The sequence below is a fragment of the Chionomys nivalis genome, chromosome 21 (genome assembly GCF_950005125.1).
Source record: "Chionomys nivalis chromosome 21, mChiNiv1.1, whole genome shotgun sequence".
Lineage (NCBI taxonomy): Eukaryota > Metazoa > Chordata > Mammalia > Rodentia > Cricetidae > Chionomys > Chionomys nivalis.
This window is the reverse complement of record NC_080106.1, coordinates 22,937,471-22,963,562: the sequence shown is the minus strand read 5'-3', so window position 1 is coordinate 22,963,562 and position 26,092 is coordinate 22,937,471. Positions and strand designations below refer to the sequence as shown.

Below are 26,092 nucleotides of genomic sequence, written 5' to 3'. Positions count from 1 at the left end.
CTATGTAGCTCTGGCTGCCCTGGAACTCCCTCTGTAGATCAGGCTGCCTTGAACACAGAGATCCGCCTGCCTCTGCCTCCTGAGTGCCAGGGTTAAAGGCATGCGCCACCACTACCTGGCAACACTTCCTTTCTTAAGGTGCTTTTTTTGTCAGGTATTTTGTAACAATGAGGAAAAATAACTAATGCACACACTGAGTTCCATTTAACAGATAAGAAGCTGGAGCCCAAGAGGCCTAATGTCATTGCCAAAGCCTGTTCAGCTGAGAAGCAGTGTACTTAGGAAGTCCGCCTCCAGAATCCCAGTTCTGCATCAAAGGAAACTGGGGCAACTCTAGCTTTCTCACTGTGATTCTGATCCTGTTGGAAAGGGTGCCTAACTTTCTATTCTTCTCTAGTTCTGGAATCTATAAACCAATAGAAGTGTGGAGAACAAAGAACCTCAGAGAAGAAATAAAATGATTTCCATGTTTTCTCCCCAGTGTTAGGGAGATTTATACATGCTAAGTAAATGCTCTACCACTGAGCTATATTCCTGCTCTATATGGGTTATTTGCTTGCTTGCTTGTTTGTTTTTAGGGTTTTGGAGACAGGGTCTCCCTATTCTGTAACTCTGGTTGTCTTGAAACTCACTCTATAGACCCAGGCTGGCCTGGAAGTCAGAGAGATCCACCTACCACTGTTTCCTGAATGCTATATTAAAGATGTGTGTCACCACATATGGCCCCATATGTGTCTTGATTTTTACTATTTATTTATGTGTATACGGGTATGGGTATTGCATATATGCAACGCTCACAGAGGCCAAAAGAGGGCATCAGATCCTCTGGAGCTAGAGTTACATGTCATTGTGAGGTGCCTAACATGAATGCAGGGGCACAGTTTGCACTCAGTTGCTGAGCCATCTCTCCACCCCATGTGTGTATGTGTGTGTGTGTGTGTGTGTGGCTTTTTAAATGAAGAAATATTAATAAAAATATTAAATACCTGAAGCTGAGGGTGGTGCTTACTTATGAATGTGTGAAGACCTAGATTTACTCCCTAGCTCTCGACACCCCACACCAAAAACCAGAAAAAAAAAAAATCACCAAAAATAACAAAACAGAAACCATTAAAATGAAACCAAAAACATTTGAAAACTCAAAACCTTGTGGCATGTGTGTGTGTGTGTATGCCCATGTGTGTCCCATGAAGATCAGAGGACAACTTGTAGTTCTTCCCCTTCACTATATGGATCCTGGATATCGAACTCCAGTCCTCAGGCTTAGGGCCTGTGCTTTTACCTGCTGAGCCATCTCACTGGCCCCATAAAAGGTTACATTGTAAGAGTTTATGGATGAGTTCTTTACCTCTCTCAACCAAGGAAATGGCATTTAATCTATAGAATGATAAAGTAAACATAAAACTTCATCATTATAAGACATTGAAACTTTCTAAGAACCCTATGGAAACTCTAGAATGCCATTATTATCACCCAGAGTATTCCACGTAGGAAGTGGAAAGATGGACAAAATGACCAGTCACATCTGGTGGTTGTATCCCTCAAGTAAACACGATGCCATCTTTGGTCCACAATAGCTTACCTTGAATTGCAGACAGATACACAAAAGTGTCTTCATGCTCCAAGTTCTCCAAGAATATCTGGAAGCACAAAACAGGGTAAGATGATTCTCAAAGAGCAAAAAGGCATGGAGCCCTTTATCCACCGTCTCTGAGGAGCACATGCTCTTCTTCTTGGTAGAAACTGGTCTGACATAGAACCAACCATGTGAGGAAAATGGTTTATTTGCTTGAAGTCCAATTTCTCTAGCAGTTTAAGAGGGAAGAGAAATTAGGGGGAGAAACTTCTTGAAGTTATCAAGTATATACCAGCACTAGTTATAGAAATCAACACATATAAGAATAATCAACAGATAAAGACTTGATGTGCAAACCTGGGAACCCGAGTTTGGTCCCTGGGTCCTATGATAATAGAAGAAAACCAACTACCAAAGTTATCCTCTGACTCCGTAAACACACTGCAGCACGTGTGCCCACACTCACACTCCCAGACCTCCACAGACACACTGCAGCATGTGTGTGCCCACACTCACACTCCCAGACCTCCACAGACACACTGCAACACGTGTGCCCACACTCCCAGACCTCCACAGACACACTGCAGCACGTGTGCCCACACTCCCACAGACCTCCACAGACACACTGCAGCACGTGTGCCCACACTCACACTCCCAGACCTCCACAGACATTCTGCAGCACGTGTGCCCACACTCACACTCCCAGACCTCCACAGACACACTGCAGCACGTGTGCCCACACTCACACTCCCACAGACCTCCGCAGACACACTGCAGCATGTGTGCACACACTCACACAGACCTCCACAGATACACTGCAGCATGTGTGCCCACACTCACACAGACCTCCACAAACACACTGCAGCACGTGTGCCCACACTCACACTCCCAGACCTTCACAGACACACTGCAGCACTTGTGCCCACACTCACACTCCCACAGACCTCCACACACACACTGAAGCACGTGTATGCACACTCACACTCCCAGACCTCCAGACACACTGCAGCACATGTGTGCCCACACTCACACTCCCAGACCTCCACAGACACACTGCAGCACGTGTGTGCCCACACTCACACTCCCAGACCTCCACAGACACACTGCAGCACGTGTGTGCACACACTCACACTCCCAGACCTCCACAGACACACGGCAGCATGTGTGCCCACACTCCCACAGACCTCCACAGACACACTGTACCACATGTGTGCACACTCACACAGACCTCCACAGACACACTGCAGCATGTGTGTGCCCACACTCACACTCCCACAAACCTCCACAGACACATGGCAGCACGTGTGTGACACACACTCTATATACATCATGCTCACACACAGTAATATCCATAAACCTTTTTAAGAAGAATCGCCAACACTTTTCTGTGCTGGCCCATGGTGGACCACATTTCAACACAGGTGATCCTGTCCTCTGAGCTACCAGCACGTGGGGTCGCAAGGGAGAAATGATGGATTTATTACAGAGGCAATTTCATGTCTACGCCACTTTTTTTTTAAATCCTGCAAATCGTAGCCCCGTGATTGACACTGCTAACAAACTACTCTCGCTCTTCCCCAAAGGAGGCGATTATCAGGGGTCGAATGCAGTACGGTCTACCTAGGGACACTAGGATGCATGTTAAATTTAGATCCTAACATGGAGCATGTGCTCAAATTCCTCCTGCTTGCTGTCTAGGGAAGGCAGGAGTACCTACTCATGGACCACTCAGGGTCTTTTGCTCAACAGAATCTGGTCTCAACTTCATGCTTGGTGTCTACAGTACTGAGGGAGAGCTGAAGACCAGATGCGATGATGACTGGGTTGGAGGACACTGGGGCTGCGTACGGAGTGAGGGAGACAATACAAAGAATTGACAGGTGTCCTCACTGCTATTTTCTTCTTTCTTTCCTTTTTTTTTTCCGACTTGACAAAAGCTAGGGTTATATGGGAAAACAGACCTGCAATTGGAAAAATGTCCATTATCAGATTGGTCTTGTAGGCAAAGTTGGAGGGCATTTTGTGGGAGGGCCCAGCACATTGTGGGTGGTGCTACTCCTGAGCAGATGGTTCTGGGTGCTATAAGAAAGCTAGCTGAGGGCTGGAGAGATGGCTCAGTGGTTAAGAGCATTGCCTGCTCTTCCAAAGGTCCTGAGTTCAATTCCCAGCAACCACATGGTGGCTTACAACCATCTGTAATGAGGTCTGGTGCCCTCTTCTGGCCTGTAGACATATACACAGACAGAATATTGTATACATAATAAATAAATAAATATTTAAAAAAAAAAAAAAAAAGAAAGCTAGCTGAGCAGGACAAGGGGACAAGCCAGCAGGCAAAACTACTCCATGGCTTTTGCATCAGTTCCTGCCTCCCGGGTCCTGCCTTGAGCTGTTGCCTTGACGTCCCTAAACAGACTGTGACCTAAGACATGAAAACCAAATCCTTTTCTCCTCAAAGTTGCTTTTGGTCACAGCAATAAAAACCTTAACTAAGACAAGAGGTCTAAAAGATAGAGAAAAGAGAGGAACAAGAGACGGTTATAAAACATACACGCCATGAAAGCACGGGTTTCGTCTGGGGGAAGAAAGGAATCAGCAAGGGTCAAGAGTGGGGCCGGGAGGACAGCTGTGGGAGGTATGATAGCTAATCTTGACTGCCAACTTGATGAGATCTAGTAACCACAGAAACAAACCTCTGCGCACATCGATAAGGGAATTTCTTGACTGGGTTCATTGAGGTGGAAGACCCACCCTAATTGTGGGTGGCATTACTCCACGAGTTGGGGTTCTGGACTGAATCAAAAGAAGAAAGGAGTTAGAACCTTGAAACAACCTAAATGCCCCTCAATCAAAGAATGGATAAGGAAAATGTGGTACATTTACACAATGGAGTACTACACAGCAGAAAAAATAATAACACCTTGAATTTTGCAGGAAAATGGATGGAGCTAGAAAACACTATTTTGAGTGAGTAACCCAGACACAGAAAGGCAATTATTACATGTACTCACTCACAGGTGATTTTTAAACATAAAGCAAAGAAAGCCAGCCTACAAATCACAATCCCAGAGAACTTAGACAACAATGTGAACACTAAGAGAGACTTACATAGATCGAATCTACATGGGAAGTAGAAAGTAGAAAAAGACAAGATCTCCTGAGTAAATTGGGAGCATGGGGACCTTGGGGAAGCATTCAAGTGGGGGAGGACAGAGGCAGGGAGGGGAGCAGAGAAAAATGTAAACTTCAATAAGTATCAAAAAAAAAAGGGATTTTTTTTCATGATAAAGGAGAAGAAGCCGGGCGGTGGTGGCGCACGCCTTTAATCCCAGCACTCAGGAGGCAGAGGCAGGCGGATCTCTGTGAGTTCGAGGCCAGTCTGGTCTACAAAGGGAGTTCCAGGACAGGCTCCAAAGCTACAGAGAAACCCTGTCTCGAAAAAACCAAAAAAAAAAAAAAAAAAAAAAAAACAGGAGAGGACTAGGGCTGGGGATGAGTCGGTGGGGAAAGTGCCTGCAGAGCAAGTGTGGAGAGTAAGGCTCTTCAGCACCCTCTTGCAAAGCGCAGCACTGATAGGTGGAGACAGAGCTTCACAGAAGCTGGCTAGGCAGCCAGTTAAGCAGTTGGTGAGTTCCAGGTCCAGTGAGAGACTCTCAAAAATAAGACGTAGAGTGGAAGAGGAGGACACCCAGAGTTGACACCTGGCCTCCACACGTGCATACACATACAGGCCACACACAGACACACACACACACACATACAAATCACAAATAAGGGATATATTTTATGAACTTCTTTGTAAAAACCAGTTGGCAAAACTTAGTGAACATAGCAGATGGAGATGAAATGCAGGAAAAGGAAATTCCAAAGGTGGTCCCAACATGCATTATCTGAACTAGCATTCCACAGGATCCTTGGGGGCTAATAGTTACTCAAAGAAGATTTCTGAGTTCAGTATCATTTCCCTGACAGAAAATCCTTGGCACATGTCTGCATTCTATCTGTAAGATGAGGATAACACAATATCGAAGTTGTGAGAGTAAGAGACAGTGCCAGTGAGGTCCATGACTTGTTCAGCAAAGAGCAGACGTTACTATACAGTACTTCCAGTATCATACTAGCTAAAATAGATGTTTTCCATCAGAAGTATGATTTGCAGTCCAAGGGCTAGACAAATAGCTAGATCACTGTCATTACTAACAAGGCTCAGAAAGGTTCAAGGTGCTGTCCAGGAAGTTGAGATTGGGTCCTAGGCAGTAGTTTCCAGGTCCCTTGTTCTTACTGTACCTCACATTCAAGTCCCAAAGACCTCCATAAAAGGAAAAGGTCATATCTAAGCAATATGCACTCTGCTACATTAGTTTAGAACATCAAGACAGTTTTTGTTTTTTTTTTTTTTCTGTGAAGGAGGCAAAAGAGTAGAGGAGAGCCAATTAGATCCAGCGCCCCTCTACAGAGAGATCCAGTTCAAGGTGAGGCTTACCTAGGATGGGTATCCTCCCATCTCTGTGAATTGGCTTATGCTGGCCCACTGCCTGCCTTTTACACGCCCACACTTGGCCAGTTTGTTTAAGACATATAAAAATCAACCTCTCCCAGATTTTTCTCTGACTACTACACACATTCCATTGAGCAGCCCATGTGGTCTTCTACACCCTTCCTACCTCAATCTGACCTCTCAACAATATAAATTCCTGGAGGATAACCCAGGATGGTGCTAGACACACAATCAGTGTTTAAGAGCTATCTGAGTTAGGCTGGTCATGGTGACATGCACCTTTAAGCCCAGCACTCAGGAGGCATAGAGACTGGTGCATCTCTGTGAGCTCAAGGCCAGCCAACCAGGGCTCCACAGTAAAATCCTGTCTCAAAAGAACAACAAACAAAGCCCCCGAAATGAATGTCTGTCCCTGGGCTGCTGTCTGCACCGTGTCATCACGTGTCAGCGCAGTGTGTTCTACTCACCTGGAGAAGCTTCTTGTCATCCTTGAGGGCTATCGCTTCTCTCTGCTCTACCCAGCGGGAAAGAGTGCGCAGGGCAGCAGCCCGGGTTGGAATCTGAGGATCACAGGCTGATAAGAGAATCTCCTGGAACTGTTCTGAGGTTATGTTTCTATGTGGCTGACTGGCCACAATGCCAGGCTCATGAAACTCCTGGTCTGCTTTGGGAGGGTCCTGCTCTTGTTCCGAGTGGTCCTGAGCTACTCCTGTGAGTGTGTCATGACTGGTTTGTTGCTGCTCTATTTTCCATTCCGGGTCTTTTTTGTTCAGGGTACTTTGGGCAGCCATGCTGACAGCCTCCGTGGAAAAGGCTCCGTGAGTAGAGATGGTAATTCGGAGATCAACAGCGAGTTCTTGGATGACAGGGTCAGGGTATGTATTAGAAACCTTCTCCAACAGAGGCAGCAGCTGCTTCAGGACTGCAAAATCACTTGACTTCAACTATAAAATGAAAATTTAAAAACAGTAAGTCAAAATGAATGTGTAAAATGTTAAGAAGTGAATATAAGGAGTAACAATCATGGCATGTTCATGGTGCAATCAGCACAGTGCAAGGACAAACACTGAAGAACTATTTGCTAACTAATTACAGCTAACATCTATTGAACACCGTCCACATACAGGCACTTATCTAAGTTAACAAGCACACATAACAGTAGCCCTGAGATAAAGTGCCAATTAGTTCCTACATTTGAAACAGACACTTAAGAAGGATGCCCAGAATCACAAACCAGAACACAGTGTAAAGTGAAGACGCTACAGTCCAGGCAGTGTGGCTCATGTCTGTCATCACAATGGGGAGTCTGGAGCAGGAGAACTACCCTGAGTTCAAGACTAGCGAGGGCTACATAAATTCTAAAACAGCCTGGGATCCTGTATCAAAAAAATAAAAAAATAAAATAAACAAAAAGTCATATTTTGGAATATAAAAATTAATTTTTAGCTGGGCAGTAGTGGTACATACCTTTAATTAATCCTAACACTCAGGAGGCAGAGAAAGGCAGATCTTCATGAGTCCAAAGCCAGCCTGGTCTACAAAATTTGGAACCAAGACAGGCTCCAAAGCTACAGAGAAAACCTGTCTCAAAAAAAACAAGAACAGAAGAAAATTATATTTTGCCTAAAAACCATCCTTTAATACTGCTTCCTGGGACTGAAGAGGTGGCTCCTGAGTTAGGAGCACCTGCTGCATAATCAAGAGGACCAAAGTTCGAATCCCAGCATCCACACAGAAACTGCATTTTCCATGCACACCTATAATCCTAGCTCCAAGTAGGGTGTAAACAGGAGGATTATTAGGGCTCCCTGACGTCTAGCATAGCAAAGAGACCCTGCCTCAAAGCAATAAATTGAACAATATAGAACACTTCATACCCTGTTTTGGCCTCTGTACACACATAGGTACACACATGTGCATACACTTATATCCACATACAAATAAATAATAAAGGACTCTTAAAAAATACTTATTTCTGCTAGATTTTTGGGTGTTGGCAGTCCTGAAAGATTCTATATCTTTTTGTTTTGTTGGGTGTTTGTTTGTTTTTCTTTTTCAGAAGCAGGGTTTCTCTATGTAAGAGCTCTGGCTGTTCTGGAACTTGCTTTGTAGACTAAGCTGCCCTTGAACTCACAGAGATCTGCCTGTCTCTGCCTCCTGAGTGCTGGGATCACAGGATGCGCCACCACTGCCCGGTGTTTTTTTGTTTTTTGAGTACTGGCGGTCCTGGAACTCACCATGAAGACCAAACTGGCCTTGAACTCACAGACATATCCTTGCCTCTGCCCCCTAGCCCCACAAGTGTTGGGATTAAAGGTGTGTACCACCATACCTGGCTAGACTCTAGTTCTTGGAAGCATTTACATCAAATCTGTAGTAGTTTAAAACAAATTTAAAAAAAAAAAAACCAAACCAAAAAAAAAAAAACAACCTTTGCAGGACACTGGTAACAACAGAAATAAGGCTCTGAAAATCTTTAACAACGTTTATAAATGAACACAATGAAGAGAATTCCATATTTAGATGGCTTAATCTCAAATGCAGAAGGCATTGCAGACAACTAGTCTTTATATAACTAAGAGATCATTTAAAAATATATTTGTGCATGTGTATGTGCACATGTGTATTGCTGTAGGGCACAGTGCCTCTTCATGCAACTGTAGGTCAGAGGGCAATTTTGTGGAGTTGGTTCTCTTCCTCCACTTTTACGCAGGTTCAAGGGATTAAAATCAGGTCTTCAGGTTTGTGTAGCAAGTGCCTTTGTCTGCTGAGTCATATTATTGATGCTGAAACATCATTTTCTGAAAAGAGGTAAATTTAGGGCTGAGCAGATGACTCGGCAGGTAAGAGCATTCACTAAGTAAGCAAGAAGACCGGAGTTTGAATCCTCAGTAGCCATGTAAAATCTGGGAATGGCTGCACATGTGCCTGCTCTCAGAGCTGGGAGGGAGAGACAAGGAGACACTCTGCTTCAAGGGAATAGGCAGAGAGTGACAGAGCAAGACACCTAGCATCTTCCTTTAGCTTTTGATGTACAAATGGTCACAAGGAGATACAAAATCAAGGCAAGGGATATAGCAGTATCTTAGCTTGTACAGGGTCCTGGTTGAAGGTACTGTGCATTCTAAATAAGGGTTTTTACAGGCAATGACCACCTACCTATAAATGCTTGAAATTCTGAGAAACGTTTAGGCTTCCTAGGAAATAACAAACAAAAATGCCCATGAAAACACTATGTGTGGTCTTCTTTTCCTGTAGCAACACATGACAAATGTTCCCAACACATCCATGGTGTACTGATGTCTGAGAGTTGCCCAGTAAGGGAAAGGGCAATGTTTTTAAACTTTTAAAAGCCTATGCCCTTTGATAAACATTTAAAAAGAGAAAAAATAAGAAAAAAACAAAACTGCCTCCTTACTTAAAAATACTCTTCTCCTTTCTTTTTTCTTCCTGCCATTTGTCCATTCATCCATGCTGTTTACTAGCTGCTGTAGCAGGCTTATTAACAATGGCCAGAAGGCAGGAAATGCCTGCTCGAGTGACAACAGCAATTAAGAATGAATGATCTTCTATAGAGAGCATGTCCAGTCCAGTGAAGGGGAGGAGGGACAGAAGCGGAACCAGTCAACTCTCCTTGCTGAATGAACAGGTTCACAACAGGAATACCCTCTCTTTGCTTTCCCACTCTGTGGCAGACCCCCTAGTTTGTTCACCACTATTGACAGAATCCCTGAGTTTGCTATGGTTCTAAATATAAGTCAACTACACCTAAAACACAGGCACATGCTTAGCACAATGTTTTGGGGTTTATGTGTCTGAGTATTTTGTTTGCGTGTTATGTCTATACACCACATGAGCGCAGTGCCTCTGGAGACCAGAAAAGAGCATCAGGTCCCCTGGAACTGGAATTATAGATGGTTGTGAGGCGCCATGTGGGTGCCAGGGCCATCCTACAAGAGCTCTTTACCTCTGAGCCATCTCTGTAGTCCTTAGGGAAATTTTCTTTTACTATTAAGCAATAGCCTTTGGGAAGAAAGGAAGGTAGAAAGTATGAATGAATGGAAGGAACAAAGGGAAAGGAAAGACACAAGAAGACCTAAACAGCTAAAGACGACTGTCCCTTTAGAGAAAAGATACACCTTTGGTATCTAACTAATGAACCTCACTACAACATCTGGGCTTTAAGGTTAGGAGTCCACCCTTTAGCAATACATTCCATTGCTACCCTGGCACAATATGGCTTCAGTGTATCCTAAGGCTAGAATGGTCTATTCAGCTTCACCAACCAGGGCAACAGTGGGCCCACCAGCTCTGCAACATCAGGCAGAAACTGCTCCCTAAGGGGACAGGAGAGACTCCCCAACGTGCTACTTTTACTGATGACCAAGCCTGGAATTTAGAAAGTGAGTATGGAATTACAGTCATCTTGTTAGCAATCTTAAACCTGCACTTTCTCCAAATTAACTCTCTTCCCGGACGTGAAGTTTTAATAGTCACCTTAATTACATGACTTACAAAGGAATGAAGAAAGGCCCAATGCTGTTAGGTTCTGTTTCATTAGCCAAAACAATGACTCCTAACAGGGAGTATGTAGAGCATGGTGTTCCAGGCTCTAAAGCAAAGACTTAAAGTGACAGTAGTCAACTAACCCCAGTTTTCAAGTGTGACTTTACTGTGAATACGAGACAAAACCTAGCATTACTAAGGAGCCTTCACAGGGCTGGAGAGAGAGCTCTGTGGTTAAGAGCATTGGCTACTCTTCCAGAGAACTGGACTCAAGTTCTCAGCACCCATGTGGTGGCTCAGATCCATCAAAACTCCAGTTCCAGGAAATCCTACAACCCTCTTCTGACCTCCTTGGGCACTGGGTACACATGTGGTACATATACATATATGGAGGTAAAACATTCATACACATAAAATAAATCTAAAATAAAATGTAAAAAAGAAGCCCTTGCCAGGTGTGGTGGCACATGCCTTTAATCCCAGCATTCAGGAGACAGAGGCAGGTGGATTTCTGAGTTCATGATCTACAGTGCAAGTTCCAGGACAGCCAGGGCTACACAGAGAAACCTGTCTCAAAAGAACAGGGAGAAAAAAAACGTATAAAAGGCAGATGGATCTCTGTGAGTTCAAGGCCAGCTTGGTCTACAAGAGCTAGTTCCAGAGCTAGCTCCAAAGCTACAGAGAAACCCTGTCTCAAAAAACCAAAAAAAAAAAAAAAAAAAAAAAAAAAAAAAAAAAAACCCACAACTTATTAATACATTAATCAAGCAGGAAACAAAAATTTAGCAAATCTAGGGCATAAGTAAAGAGGGTGATGTGTTTATGTTCACTTAAGCTGCAGAGTCGAGGGAGTCAGGATGGCTCACAGCAGGGCAGGGACAGGCAAGTGCTGTCCAAACGCCACAAGCCAGGCCTGCCCAGTGAATACAGCAGCCTCCAACAAGAAGCTTCTAGAAGGGAGATGGGAGAGCTCTGTGGTTCATTGTCCATGTATTATATTGTCTGAAATAAGTACTAAACTACAACACACACACAAGCTAGGCTTTCAATGTATAGACTATCAAAATTAATATTCAACAAGAAAAACACTCAACTAAGCTAATTAAATCCACTAATGATTCAACTTAAGCTATTCCATCTGTGAATCCTTCCTTGTCACATCTAATATGGCTCTGGAACCTTAGCCAAATTTATTTTGTCAAATGACGTGTGAACTATAAAATTAGGAATGCTAAGGAAATCCAGTAAGAAATGGGGTTTGCACTGACAACCAGCCCAGATAAAGTCTTTTTCTCCTTAAGAACAAGCAGGAGGGAGCCACCTTTTGACACTGAAACATAATGTTGTAGTCTGGGACACAGGCTAGCCGGGTATGCTTCTTAGAAGGTTGGAGATGGAGCACAGTGGGGAGTGAAAGACCCTGGCTTTGATCTCCAGAACCACAGAGTGAAAAAATAAGAGAAAGGCAAATTCTATTTTTTTTTTTTTTTTTTTTTTTTGGTTTTTCGAGACAGGGTTTCTCTGTGGTTTTGGAGCCTGTCCTGGAACTAGCTCTTGTAGACCAGGCTGGTCTCTCTCGAACTCACAGAGATCCGCCTGCCTCTGCCTCCCAAGTGCTGGGATTAAAGGCGGAAAGGCAAATTCTAATACATCAAGAATCAAATCCGATTTGAATGCTCAGACTCAAAATGCATTCCCCAGGGGCTCCTGCTCACAGGTGTTGAGTCTGATTTCATAACCTGCTCTGAGACTGCCCTGCTTTCTTGCGGCCTCCTAACCTACTGTGTCACCTGACCAGCGTGCTCTAGCCCAGCCTATCCTCTGCCTTTGCCAGGGCTGTCCCCAGGGCTCTACAGCTCAGTTATGCTGGCTTTCCATCAATGCTCAAAAAAACAAAAACAAGCTTTTCTCTGCTTCTGAGTCTTTGCCACGAGCTTCCTTAACTGAAAGGATTCTTCCACCTGTTGCACGCAGGCCACACTCAAACACCCGTGCCTCCTTCAGGTCTCAGTGGAACACCTTCGCTCACTGAAGACCTCTCAGCCTAGCTTAGATGTTATGTTCTCATGGCCCCCTTCCCTCTTTTTTGGGGCGTTCCATTCAATTCTAATCATATTTTAAAATGGTCATTCTGGGTGTGCCTCTCTTCCTGGACTATGGTGTGAGCTATAGGCCATATCTGACTTGTCCACTGCTATGTTCTCAGATCTATCATGTGGCAAATATGCAGTCAATAGTGGTTGAATGAATAAATTAAAAAATTATAAACTAGGGCTGGAAGGATGGCAGTGGACTGCTCTTGCAGAGGACCTGCGTGCTTGGCTCCCAGGACCCACATCGGGTAGCTCACAGGGGCTCTGACACCATCGTCTAGCATCAGCAGGCACCTGCACTCGTGTACACATAGACACACACACAATTTAAAAATAGAAATAGATCTTAAAAACTACAGATTAACTATGTAAAAACCACATAAACTAAGCTGGCCATAGTGGTGCACACCTGCCGTCCCAATGCCTGGGAGGCAGAGAGGAATAATATCAATGTCATATTGAATTCAAGCCCAGTCTAGGCTACATGAGACTCTGCCTCAAACAAAAACAAAACAAAACTCTTTTTAGGGGGAAGGAAAGTTCAAGATAGGGTTTCTCTGTGGCTTTGGAGCCAGTCCTAGAACACGTTTTGTATATCAGGCTGGCCTTGCATTCAGAGGATCCGCCTGTCTCTGCCTCCCGAGTGCTAGGATTAAAGGCATGCACCACCATCACCTGGCCAAAACAAAACTCTTAAAAAATGACTGGCAGCAGGCTTGAGTATATTGCACTGTATGGGCTAAACGATGGGTCCTGAGCTAAGTAGAACCATGCAAAACAGGTGCCATCTGAGCAGCCAATAGGTTGCTAAGGATTTCCCACCAACTCTTTGGAGTCAGAGAACTGAACGTCTGCCTCAGGCACAAAACACTCAAAGCTTCCAAAACAAGTTTGTTCTATGCAGGAAAGAGCCCTATCCTTTTGACAGTGACACACTGGCAGGTCAATGTGAAGTGGCATGCTTGCTGTCTATGTCAGACATGGCTCTCATTAACAACCCAAGTTGGTCATCCTGGTTCTCCTGAGTGCAGTGTCAATTCTTGTTGTCCATGAAGGTATGGAAGAAAGGCAGCAGGTTCTTGTCCCTACTCAAAAATTCAAGTTTCGCTCATACCTACAACTCACCTGAACAGCCCCTCCCAGCATGACAGCCACCAGCCCCATTGACAGGCTCAGTGTCTGGGATTCCACGGTGCTCTCTGCCTCATAAGCCAGACTTGCGCACGCTCTCTGCAGTGTTGCTGCTACAAAGTCCACTACCTACCAAAGAAGGAAATTAGCATTAGCATCAGTGATGGGGTAAGAAACGAATGTAAAATCCATACGTCTTATGTCTACATATGTCTACGTCTTATGTTCAGCATCATGAGAACATACTGGCTGCTTCTGTGTAGCAAGAGTGGTGCTCTATACTTCTCAGACTTGTTTTACATTTGACAGTTTATATAAGATGTTTGGAAAGAAGCCGGGTGGTGTTGGCGCACGCCTTTAATCCCAGCACTCGGGAGGCAGAGGCAGGTGGATCTCTGTGAGTTCGAGGCCAGCCTGGTCTACAAGAGCTAGTTCTAGGAGAGGCTCCAAAAGCTACAGAGAAACCCCGTCTCAGAAAAACAAACAAACAAAAATAGATGTTTGGAAATATACAGTGACAGTCAAATGACAAGATGGAGCAGACACTGCACTCTCTACTCCACCCAGCACCTTCAGGACCTTAGCAATGCAGAAGCTTCTAAGTATTTTATATGAATATTATCAAGTGTTTTCTTTTTTTTTTTTTTTTGAGACAGACTTATATACTCCTATAGTCTAGGTGAGCCTTGAACTTGTTATGTCATTAAAGATTGTCATGGACTTCTGTTCTTCTTCCTGATTTTAATTCCCAAGTGTTAGATTAACAGGTATATGTCACTGTGCCCAATTTATGTGCTGGGAGATCAAACTCAGGGCTTCCTGTGTGCTAGACAAACACTCTACTTGTCATTTGAGATGCAAGTCTCATGTAGCCCAGACTAGCCTCCAAATGGATACACAGCGGAGCATGGCCATGAATGACTGATTCTCCTAATTCTTCTACCTCCTAAGTGCTGGGATTACAGGTTTTTGTTACTGGCTTTCTTTTTCTTTCTTTTTTAAAATTCAGAACTGTCAAGCAAACCCAGGGCCTTGCAGAATACAAGGCAAGGGCTTTACTATAAACCCAGTCCCAAGAACTCTTTTTTTTTTTTTTTTTTTTTTTTTTTTTTTTTGGTTTTTCGAGACAGGGTTTCTCTGTGGTTTTGGAGCCTGTCCTGGAACTAGCTCTTGTAGACCAGGCTGGTCTCGAACTCACAGAGATCCGCCTGCCTCTGCCTCCCAAGTGCTGGGATTAAAGGCGTGCGCCACCACCGCCCGGCTCCAAGAACTCTTTTCTTATAAGAAGAGAATTCTCCCTTGTCCCAGCCAGCTATTGCATTTGATATTTACCCAAAGGAGGTAGAAACATGTCCACGGAAAAGCCTGGTTGTTTACAGCAGCTCTAATCATGACTCCCAAAGCTTGGTGGTGACCAAGATGTCCTTCATAAGGTAAGTGGATATATAAACTGATGTGTCAAGACAACAGGAGATGAGTCAACACTATAAATGAGCTAGGAAACACCATGAGGAATATTAGTAAGGAGAATACTACAAAGTGTAGAAGTCCACTGAAAGGATACAAGTGAGAAAGAGATGACTAGATAGAGGACAGAGGACAGATATGATAGAGAGTCTATCCCTAGGACACAAGGATGGTAGACATGTGTAATTGCACAACCCCCAGAGTGAACCCTAATGTCAGCTATAGACTCTGAGTGACAGTGATGTGTACATGTGGATTCATCGATTACAACAAAGGGGCCCAGGAATGTAGCTCAGGGGTAGAGACTGCTTGCCTAGCAGTTAAGTCCTCAAGAGAGATCTATGCATGTTCACACACACACACACACACACACACACACACACACACACACACACAAAGAGATAAAGAAGTCTAACAAGGACACTGCTCTGTGGCAGCAATGGAAAGGTCAGAGACATGTAAACACAGGAGATACCTGAGAAACCTCTGTATCTTCTCAATTTTGTTGTGAACCTAAAACTACTCTTAAAAATAAACTCTTGGAAGCCGGGCGGTGGTGGCGCACGCCTTTAATCCCAGCACTCGGGAGGCAGAGGCAGGCGGATCTCTGTGAGTTCGAGACCAGCCTGGTCTACAGAGCTAGTTCCAGGACAGGCTCCAAAGCCACAGAGAAACCCTGTCTCGAAAAACCAAAAAAAAAAAAAAAATAAAAATAAACTCTTGGCCAGGCGATGGTGGCGCACGCCTTTAATCCCAGCACTTGGGAGGCAGAGGCAGGTGGATCTCTGTGAGTTCAAGACCAGCCTGGTCTACAGAGCTAGTTCCAGGACAGGCTCCAAAGCCACAGAGAAACCCTGTCTCGAAAAAACCAAAAAAAAAAAAAAAAAATCTAAAAAAAAAAAAATTCCAAAAAAAAAAAATAAATAAAAATAAATAAAAAAATAAACTCTTGGGGGCTGGAGAGACAGCTCAGAGGTTAAGAACATTGGCTACTTTTCCAGAGGTCCTAAGTTCAATTCCCAGCAACCACATGGTGGCTCACAACCATCTACAATGAGATCTGGTGCCTTCTGGCATGCAGGCAAGAATCCTGTAGACATAATAAATAAATAAAATCTAATAAAATAAAATAAACTCTGGGGTCTGCAGAGATGGCACAGTGGTTAAAAACACTGGCTGCTCTTCCAAAGGAACTGAGTTCAATTCCCAGCACCCTCATGGCAGTTGTCTGTAACCCCAGTCCCAGTCCAATGCCCTCCCTTCTGGGCCCTGTGGAGACTGCACACATGGCACACATATGTACATTCAGGCAAACAAACATACACATAAAAATTAAAATCTCAGCCAGGCGGTGGTGGCACACGCCTTTAATCCCAGCACTAGGGAGGCAGAGGCAGGCAGATCTCTGGGAGTTCGAGGCCAGCCTGGTCTACAAGAGCTAGTTCCAGGACAGGAACCAAAAAGCTACGGAGAAACCCTGTCTTGAAAATCCAAAGAAAAGAGAAAAAAAAAGAAAATCTCAAAAAAATTTTTGTTGGGCAATGGTGGTGCACACCTTTAAACCCAGCACTCAAGAAGCAGAGGCAGGTGGATCTCCAGGTTTGAGGTCAGCCAGAATGAGTTCTAGGACAGCCAGGGATATACAAAGAAACCTTATCTCAAAAAACCAAAAAGACAGCCGGGCAGTGGTGGTGCATGCCTTTAAACCCAGCACTTGGGAGGAAGAGGCAGGTAGATAGGTGGATCTCTGTGAGTTTGAGGCCAGCCTGGTCGACAAAAGCTAGTTCCAGGACGGGCCCCAAAGCTACAGAGAAACCCTATCTCAAAAAACAAAAAACAAAACAAAAAAAAGTAAGAAAGTAAATAAGTAAATAAATAAATAAAGTAAAAAATAAACTGTGGGCCAGGGAAAAGACTAGGTGAGGAAAAGCACTTGCCATGCAGGTCTGATGATTGGGTTCAGATCCTCAGAACCCACTGTAAAAGCTGGAAACGGTAGCATATGTCTGCAACCCCGGCATGCCTTCAGTGGCATGGGAGGCAGAGACATGAGGAACATACAGAGTGAAAGAGTCCCATCTGAAAGACTTCTAAAACCTGACAGGACAGCTTGCCTGGACCATATGCAGCAAATGCAAAAAATATCGTGCCTCAAAAATCAAGCTAGAGCCGGGCGGTGGTGGTGCACGCCTTTAATCCCAGCACTCGGGAGGCAGAGGCAGGCGGATCTCTGTGAGTTCGAGACCAGCCTGGCCTACAAGAGCTAGTTCCAGGACAGGCTCCAAAACTACAGAGAAACCCTGTCTCGAAAAACAAAACAAAAAAAAAAAAAAAATCAAGCTAGAAAGGGAAAAAGATCAATGCCCAAGGTCACCCTCTGACCTACACACACACACACATATAAATATAGATACATGATATATATTTGATATATATACACATTTGATATATATACATATTAGATATATGTGTGTTTGATAAAATACATATATAAAAATAAATATTACTTTCTGACCATTTATAAAATGTTATCTGAAGAAAGTTTCCTCATTGGTGATTTCTCAGTTCCACATCGGACAGTCTTAATTCTAATAAGCAATGAATATGGAAGACAATACCCAATTGTATTTATAAGCCAGTATCTTCCATCAATCTATAAATGATTCAGTCATATTCTAAGTTTCAATATTTCTACAGACTTAAGGTAGTTCATACACAAGATTTTATATAGTGTAGCTATCAATAACCTTTCAAAGGAATTAATTTGGTCAGCACCATCTGAACAGAGCCTGGTATAATCATCTAGCACAAACATCTTTGAACAAACAACAGCAGACACACATTCACGCACGTACTCATGCACACGTGTATATTCAGGATTAATGGCTCAAAGGGGAGATATCATTTTGTAAATGGGAAGGTTGAGATAGGTTGTAATAAGCCTCTAAACACTATGCGAGATTGCATGCTTAACTCTCTGGACAAATCACATGGTATGCTAGAATCCTTACTGCAAGCTTAAAGCTGGGAGAATGGCCTGTTAACACTTGTCTTCTGGGACAAGGCAGAAAACTGGGAATGTTATTTAAACGTTACATGCACAGAAACAATGCTGACAACTTCTACCTCTCTCTCTAACCCTGAGATGTTACTGATTTATTTACCATTTTGGGTCACCTGGGTGTGCTACTGAAAAGTTTTTAAAGTGCACCTTGTTTTTATTTAGCTTCTATGTTAGCACAAGAATTGTTTAATTGCTGGAGCTAGCTTTTTCTAAGTTTCTTTCTAATTTATTTTTTAATGTTAAAAACATTACATTTGTAGCTGGGCAGTGGTGGCGCACGCCTTTAATCCCAGCACTCGGGAGGCAGAAGCAGGCGGATCTCTGTGAGTTCGAGGTCAGCCTGGTCTACAAAGCAAGTGCCAGGATAGGCTCCAAAGCTACAAGAAATCCTGTCTCGAAAAAAACAAACAAACATTGTTACATTTGTTTATTCTTGTGTGAATGCACAGGCACACACGACACGTGTGTGGAAGTCAAAACAATTTGTAGGAATCTGTTCTCTCCTACCAAATGAGCTCCAGAGACTGAACTCAGGCTGTGAGATTTGGTGTCGAGCACCTTTATTCATTTAGCCGTCTCACCCAACCCATTATGTACTGTTTGAAAAGGGCTGTAAGTAGGCATGGTGGTGATCGCCTTTAATCCCAGCCCTTGGGAGGCACAGGCAGGCACTCTGAGTTAAAGGCTAACCGGTCTACAGAGCAAGTTCCAGGACAACCAGGGGAAGATTCTGTCTTGGAAAAAAAAAAAAGAAAACAAACAAATAAACAATAAAATAAAAAAGGCCATAAAAGGGGGTTGAAAAACAAATAATATGATCCCATTCTTAGGGAAGAAACTTTCTGTTTGAATGCATGAAAAAACAAAGCAAACGGGTGAGAACCAGAACATGAAAGTGAGAGACACGAGGTCAGTGGGCACTGGGGGAGCTGGAGGAAGGGAGCAGCGGATGGATATGATCAAAATACATTACATAAATGTGTGAAAATTTCAAAGAATAAAAAGAAATTCCTTATCCATCATAGGATGAAAAAAAGAAAAAAAAAGAAAAAGAATTATTAAAGAACCTGGGAACTATTAACTATGAAGTAATGGCCAGGTAATAATGTATGGCATCAACAAAATATCCTTTCTCCTAAACCTCCTTGGTGTTTGTCAGGAGGGCACTGAAATAGGGTCTGGTTGCGCCTAGGCTGGCCTCTCACTGTGTAGCCATGGATGAGCTTGAACTTCTGATGCTCCTCCCAAGTGCTAGGATGACTCCAGTGTCCAGGCCGACGGCCTTCCTGTAGCACCCCTGTGACAGCAGCTTACCCTGCTGTGATTGGGATGGGGCTGCCAACCCAAGAAAAGGTCCTAGTGACTGAAGCCTCTTGGAATTCAGGGAGTTTTCAATCTACTACCACCCACATCAGAGCTCTAGAGTTCAGCATCTCTCAGGAGGCTGCCGAAATGCACGAAATGCACGAAATCAACAGTCAGCACTTTGTCAGCAAGTTACACATCTCCATAGGATCACTAAGAGGATTAAATGAGTTAATACCCGTCACGTGTTCAGGATGGAGCCTGGTAAACAGCAAAGACCTAATGTTATTATTAAAGAGTAAAGGAATTCTAAGCGGTTGACTCAGTAGAACCACAAGCAGGTGGGGAGAGATGAGACAGGCAGGACACATCCATGGGAATAAGTCTCCTGCTTTCCAGTGCGCCGTTCCCACCCACAGTCAGAGTTCAACACGAGCAAGAATAAACCTCTAGGCTGGCAAGATGGTTCAGCAGGTAGAGAAGTACTTGCCGTACAAGCTAATCAACTGAGTCTGATCACTGGAACCCAAGTAAAGATGAAAGGAGAGCGGGCAGTGGTGGTGCACACCTTTAATCCCAACACTCAGGAGACAGAGGCAGGTGGATCTCTGAGTTTGAGCCCTGTCTGGTTCACAGGACAGTCAGGGCTATGGAGAGAAACTACTATCTCAAAAAAAAAAAAAAAAGATAGGCGAACCAACTCCACAAAGCCATCCTCTGACCTCCACATGAGGCCTCCCACCTTATACACATGTGTACCACATAATAAATAAAAAATTTTAGGGCTGGAGAGATGGCTCAGAGGTTAAGAGCATTGGCTGCTCTTCCAGAGGTCCTGAGTTCAATTCCCAGCAACCACATGGTGGCTCACAGCCATCTGTAATGAGATCTGGTGCCAAAAACTGTACACATAGCTGAAGTTCATTACTTTGAGAGTGACATTACTTCACTGTGTATGTCAGAGTTGATCTAGTTTGGCAGGTTATGTCATATTGTTTTAATTATAAAAAAAAAAAAGCCACAGTGACCACTACTAGTGAGTTTAAAGTTCTGTAAAGGCTAATAAGTTTATCGCCCTCATCTGGTTCAGCAAGCATACAGACAGAACACTGTATACATAATAAATAAATAAATAAATCTTTTTTAAAAAAAAATTAATAAAAAAGCCTCTATCTTTTGTTGGAGGATATATAAAGTTGAGGAAAAGAATCAGAGGGTCCCCTAAATTTCAGATAGCCCTAACACTGCACTGTGCTCTTCATTCAGTCCCATCTTCAAAGCTCAGCTAGTGCTTATTTCCAGGCTTCTGCAGGAGAAGCAACTTGCATTGTTTCCCCCTTTCCTTTGTTCTTGTTTGGTTAGTTGTTTGTTTAGGGAAGAGATTTTCCTTTCTTTCTTCCTTCCTCCCTCCTTCTTTCCTTTTTTTTTTTTTTTAAGATTTATTTATTTATTATGTATACAACATTTCTTCCTTGTATGCCAGAAGAGGGCACCAGATCTCATTACAGATGGCTGTAAGCCACCATGTGGTTGCTGGGAATTGAACTCAGGACCTTTGGAAGAGCAGTCAGTGCTCTTAACCTCTGAGACATCTCTCCAGCTCCCTTTCCTTCTTTCTTGAGACAATGTCATTATGTAGCCCAGGTTGGCCTAGAACTTGTGGCAATCCTCCTTTTTGGCCTCTGTGCTAGGACTATGGGCACACCCCACCAGACCAGGCTCCAATGAGGTTCAATATTTACTTCTTAATTTCTTTCCAACCTGAATTTCTCAGGTTGATAATGGCTGATGTTGCTGTAGCGTCTGATTTTTTTTTTTTTAAAGATTTATTTATTTATTGTATAGACAGTGTTCAGCCTCCATGTATGCCCTCAGGCCAGAAGAGGACACCAGATCTCATTACAGATGGTTGTGAGCCACCATGTGGTTGCTGGGAATTGAACTCAGGACCTCTGGAAGAGCAGTCAGTGCTCTTAACCTCTGAGCCATCTCTCCAGCCCCCGCGTCTGATTTTTATTATTATACTTTCTCTACTATCATCCCTACAAGCACACACACACACACACACACTCACACACACCTGCTCTGCTGATGCTTGTCTATTGTTTCCAGGAAGAACAGGTCAATCAATACCTTTTCTTTATATTAGGCACTGCTGTGTTTTTCTTTGTATATTTTGGTTTTGGGTGTTTGTTTGTTTTGAGTCAGGGTTTGTCTGTGTAACTTTGGAGCCTGTCCTGGAACTCACTCTGTAGACCAGACTGGCCTCGAACTCATAGAGATCCATCCACCTGCCTCTCCCTCCTGAGTGCTGGGATTAAAGGCAGCACCCCAGCTATATTAGGCACTTTCGTGCTTTGTTTCTGCAATGAGTCTGTGTTACTTATGTCACACACACAAAATTAATCTCTAAAAAGGGAAAACAAACATGAAAAATAACCATTTCTACTCTGCTGGTTACAGTGATCCAGCTCAATAGCATGCAAGGGCAGACTAGGAGGCTTGCTCATTCCCCTGCACTGGCACTGGGCTCCTTGCTGGTCCTGACACACTTGGGGCATACTTCCTTTTTTTTTTTTTTTTTTTTTTAATTTATTTAGTATGTATACAATGTTCTGTCTGTATGCCTGCAGGCCAGAAGAGAGCACCAGACCTCACCGCAGATGGTTGTGAGCCACCATGTGGTTGCTGGGAATTGAACTCAGGACCTTTGGAAGAGCAGGCAATGCTCTTAACCACTGAGCTATCTCTCCAGCCCAGCCCCCCCCTTTTTTTTCTGAGAAAAATTTTATTGGCCTTTTGGATAAAATTTATTTGCTAGGAAGGATGATCCCATCATACTTCTGCTGGAACCAGTGCATGGCTTCCTCTTTGCTGATTCTGTGTTTGGCCCCAATGCAGCCTGTCCTGCGCTTCTTGTCTGCAATGCTGAAACCTGGCCTGCCCAGCACCACACAGAAGTCCAGGCCATAGATCCCAATGCTTGGGTCATATTTGATGCCCAGGTCAATGTGTTCTTGAATCCCAAAGCCGAAGTTCCCAGTATCTGAGAAGTTATTTTTCCGCAACTCCTACTCCCGCACCTTCAGGCCTTTCTCCAGAATCTCTTCTGCCTTGGCTCCACGGACAGTACAATGAACAGCAATCTTTTCATTTCTCCTGATGCCAAAGGACCTCACGGCGTACCTAGCTTTGGAAAAGACAGGTGTCTGGCCTGTGAGCTGCTCCAACACCTTGACTGCCCGGGTCAGTCTGTCCCCGCTCTCCCCAACACAGATATTGAGGCAGAGGTTGCAGATGCGAAGTTCCCACACGGGGTTCTCCTTTTCACCTTGATCTTGCGACATGATGGAGAACAGGAAGAGAGACGGGGCATATTTCCTTTATCTGGACATCTCAATAGCTCCCAGCTTCCCTGGCTATAGGTTTGTACTCAAAAGTCATCTCTCATTGTGGATCTCCATGGCCACCTACTTACCAGCCATTTTTCTTGCTCTATTTTTCTCCAGAAATGATCACCATCTGACACATTTCATAATGAAATTATCACCAAATGATATTCTTTGCTTTCTTTTTTATATAATGATTTATTTATTTTTATTTCATGTGCATTGGTGTTTTGCCTGCATGTATGTCTATATGAGGGTGTGAGATCCCCTGGAGTTGGAGTTACAAACAGCTGGGAGCTGCCAATTGTGGGAGCTGGGAATTAAACCCAGGTCCTCTGAAAGAGCAGCCAGTGCTCTCAAATTGCTAGGCCATCTCCCCAGCTCCACTCTTTGCTTTCTTATTTATTATTTCCACTTATGTGAATGTCAGCCCCATGAATGCAGATACATGTCTGTTTTGTTTAGCATTGTGTCCCCAGTACCTAGAAGAGTTAGATAGCACATAGCTCAATATGTGGTCACAGAATGAAGAACCTGAGAGTTGGTGGAGAGCCCCATTTGTAGACAACCCATTGCATGCCTCATTTCTCTATATACCATAACACAGATAATATGCCCTTCCAATGCATTCTACTGAATACTTACTTTTTTGTTAATAGGTACTTCAGTATGCATTTATAACAGGTAAGGAGATTTGGTTTTGACATTACTACCATGCTATTATACCCAATTCTTTAATATCTCCTAGTGCCTGGTCCACAACTGTTACAAAAATATCTCATGTAATTCCTTTCTTTTGGGGACACATCTCACTGTATATCCCTGACTCGCTTGTAACACTCTAATTCTCTATGTATGCCAGGATGGCCTCCAACTCAGAGATACACCTGCCCTTTCCTCCTGAATGTTGTCATTAAAGGTGTATGCCATCATGCCTAGCCACAATTTGCCTATAATTTTTAAAAATTTATGTGTGTATTTGTCTGCATACAGGCTAAGGGCAGAGAAGGACTTTAGGTATTTTCCTCTATTGCTTTTGACTTTATGAGATTAGGGTATCTCAGTTGGAAGACTGGCTGGCTAGTAAGAGCCAGAGATCTGCTTATCTTCACCACCCTCCCCCAACCTCACAAGTGTTGGGGTTACAGATGTTCTCTTCCAAGCCAACTTCTTAAATGGATGTTGGGAATCCAAACTCAAACATGATGCTTGCATGGTAAGCACTTTACTGACTGACCCATCTCTCCACTCCCCCAGTCATTTATCTAAACCCAGTACTGGTTCCCTTATTTGTTTGTTTATTTACTTAGATTTTTTTTTGAGTCAGGTTCGCTACAAAACTCTGGCTGTCCTGGAATTCACTACGTAAATCAAGCAGGCCTTGAACTCACAGAGATCTGCCTACCTCTGCCTAACGAGTGCTGGGATTAAAGGCATGCACTACCATACCTAGCTTGATTCTTTTTTTCTTATTTTTAATGCCATTTATTTGATGAAGAAACAGAAACACATGCACTGTAGATTTTCACATTTTGGATCTGGCATATGGGGGCACACAACACATCTGTTCTTCAATGGTGACATAAGACCAATCTGTCCATGCCAAAATATTTAGCACAGTCCCTATGCACCGCTATCTGCATTAACCCTGAAATGTACATGAAAAATGAGATGCAGAGAAATAAAATCATGAGTAAAGATGCAATGAAGTATAATAAAATTCTGATGGCAACATCTATATAGAAAGTGGGTACAAGGTATTCATTACAAAATTCTTTCTTTCTTTTTTTTTTAAAGATTTATTTATTAATTATGTATACAGCATTTTCCCTACATATATGGTGCAGACCAGTAGAGGGCACCAGATCTCATTACAGATGGTTGTGAGCCACCATGTGGTTGCTGGGAATTGAACTCAGGACCTCTGGAAGAGCAGTCAGTGCTCTTAACCTCTGAGCCATCTCTCCAGCCCACAAAATTCTTTCAATAAATAAATATTTTTCATTAATATGTATAATTAATGTTTTACACACACACACAGTCAGGTGTGCTGGTACACAAATGTAATCCCAGCAATGGAGAGGCAGAGGCAGGAGGATCTTTGTGAGTTCTAGGCAAGCCTGGTCTACATAGCAAGTTCCAGGTCATCCAAGGCTACATAGTGAGACACTGTCTCAGAAACCAAACCAAGTGGTGATGGCAAACACCTTTAATCCCAGCATTTAGGAGGCAGAGGCAGCCTAATCTACAGAGCTAGTTCCAAGAAAGACATGGCTATACAGAGAAACCCTGTTTCAGAAAGACAAAATATAAACCAATCAATCAATCAATCAATCAATCAATCAATCCAACAACAATCTGCCAAGGGGCTGGAGAGATGGCTCAGTGGTAAAGAGCACCAGCTCATCTTCCAGGCCCCACGTCGGTTTCCAGTGTTCATGGTAGCTGACTCACAACTGCCTGTAACTCCAGATCCAGGGAAACTAACTCCTGTCTTCTGCAGTCACCTGTGCTCAGGTAACATACATAAGTACACACGAGGACATAATGTGTGTGCACACACACACTTAAAAAATAACAATAAATTGCTTAAAAAACAAAAATAAATAAAATTACTGAAAAATATTTCAAACTTGAACATTTTTATAATATGGGGGAAACAGTTTCCCTGGTATTCTTGGACTAACACATAAAGTTTCTATCCACAGCCTTTCTAACCATTTTGGCAGACAATGGTGATCGTTAACTAAATCTATTTCATAAAGGTTTGCAAAATGTAATTCTCTAGTATTTTTTAATAGTTTTGGCTGTGATCGTCCTACAGGGCAAACAGCCTACTACTGTCTAATCCACACCGCCAGCCCTGTGATTTCCCTAAGGAGAAAAACGTCCCTTTGTTGCTTATCTGACTGAGCTGGAACCTAATTGTTACAGGAAAAGCATGACAAATGCTTTCTCCATTCCCTTTGATTATCAATTTATAAAATACAGACCAAATGCCCTAACAATCTCTAAAGAATCCTGGGAGGTTTTTAAAATCATTTTCTGTCTTTGATGTGTCTA

At 43.3% G+C, this 26,092-nt stretch overlaps 1 protein-coding gene and 1 pseudogene across 1 annotated transcript in view; both read right to left on the bottom strand.

The window, feature by feature from the left end:
* Nucleotides 1-26,092, bottom strand: part of Tango6 (transport and golgi organization 6 homolog) — a 169,836-nt gene that overhangs the window by 99,992 nt on the left and 43,752 nt on the right. The window contains exons 12-14 of the mRNA XM_057754076.1: nt 13,799-13,933; nt 6,542-7,018; nt 1,583-1,640 (exon numbers count right to left, since the gene is read on the bottom strand). Of these exons, the coding sequence (XP_057610059.1) occupies nt 1,583-1,640; nt 6,542-7,018; nt 13,799-13,933 (670 nt within the window). The remainder of the gene's footprint in view (nt 1-1,582; nt 1,641-6,541; nt 7,019-13,798; nt 13,934-26,092) is intronic.
* Nucleotides 22,451-22,987, bottom strand: LOC130863793 (60S ribosomal protein L11-like; annotated as a pseudogene).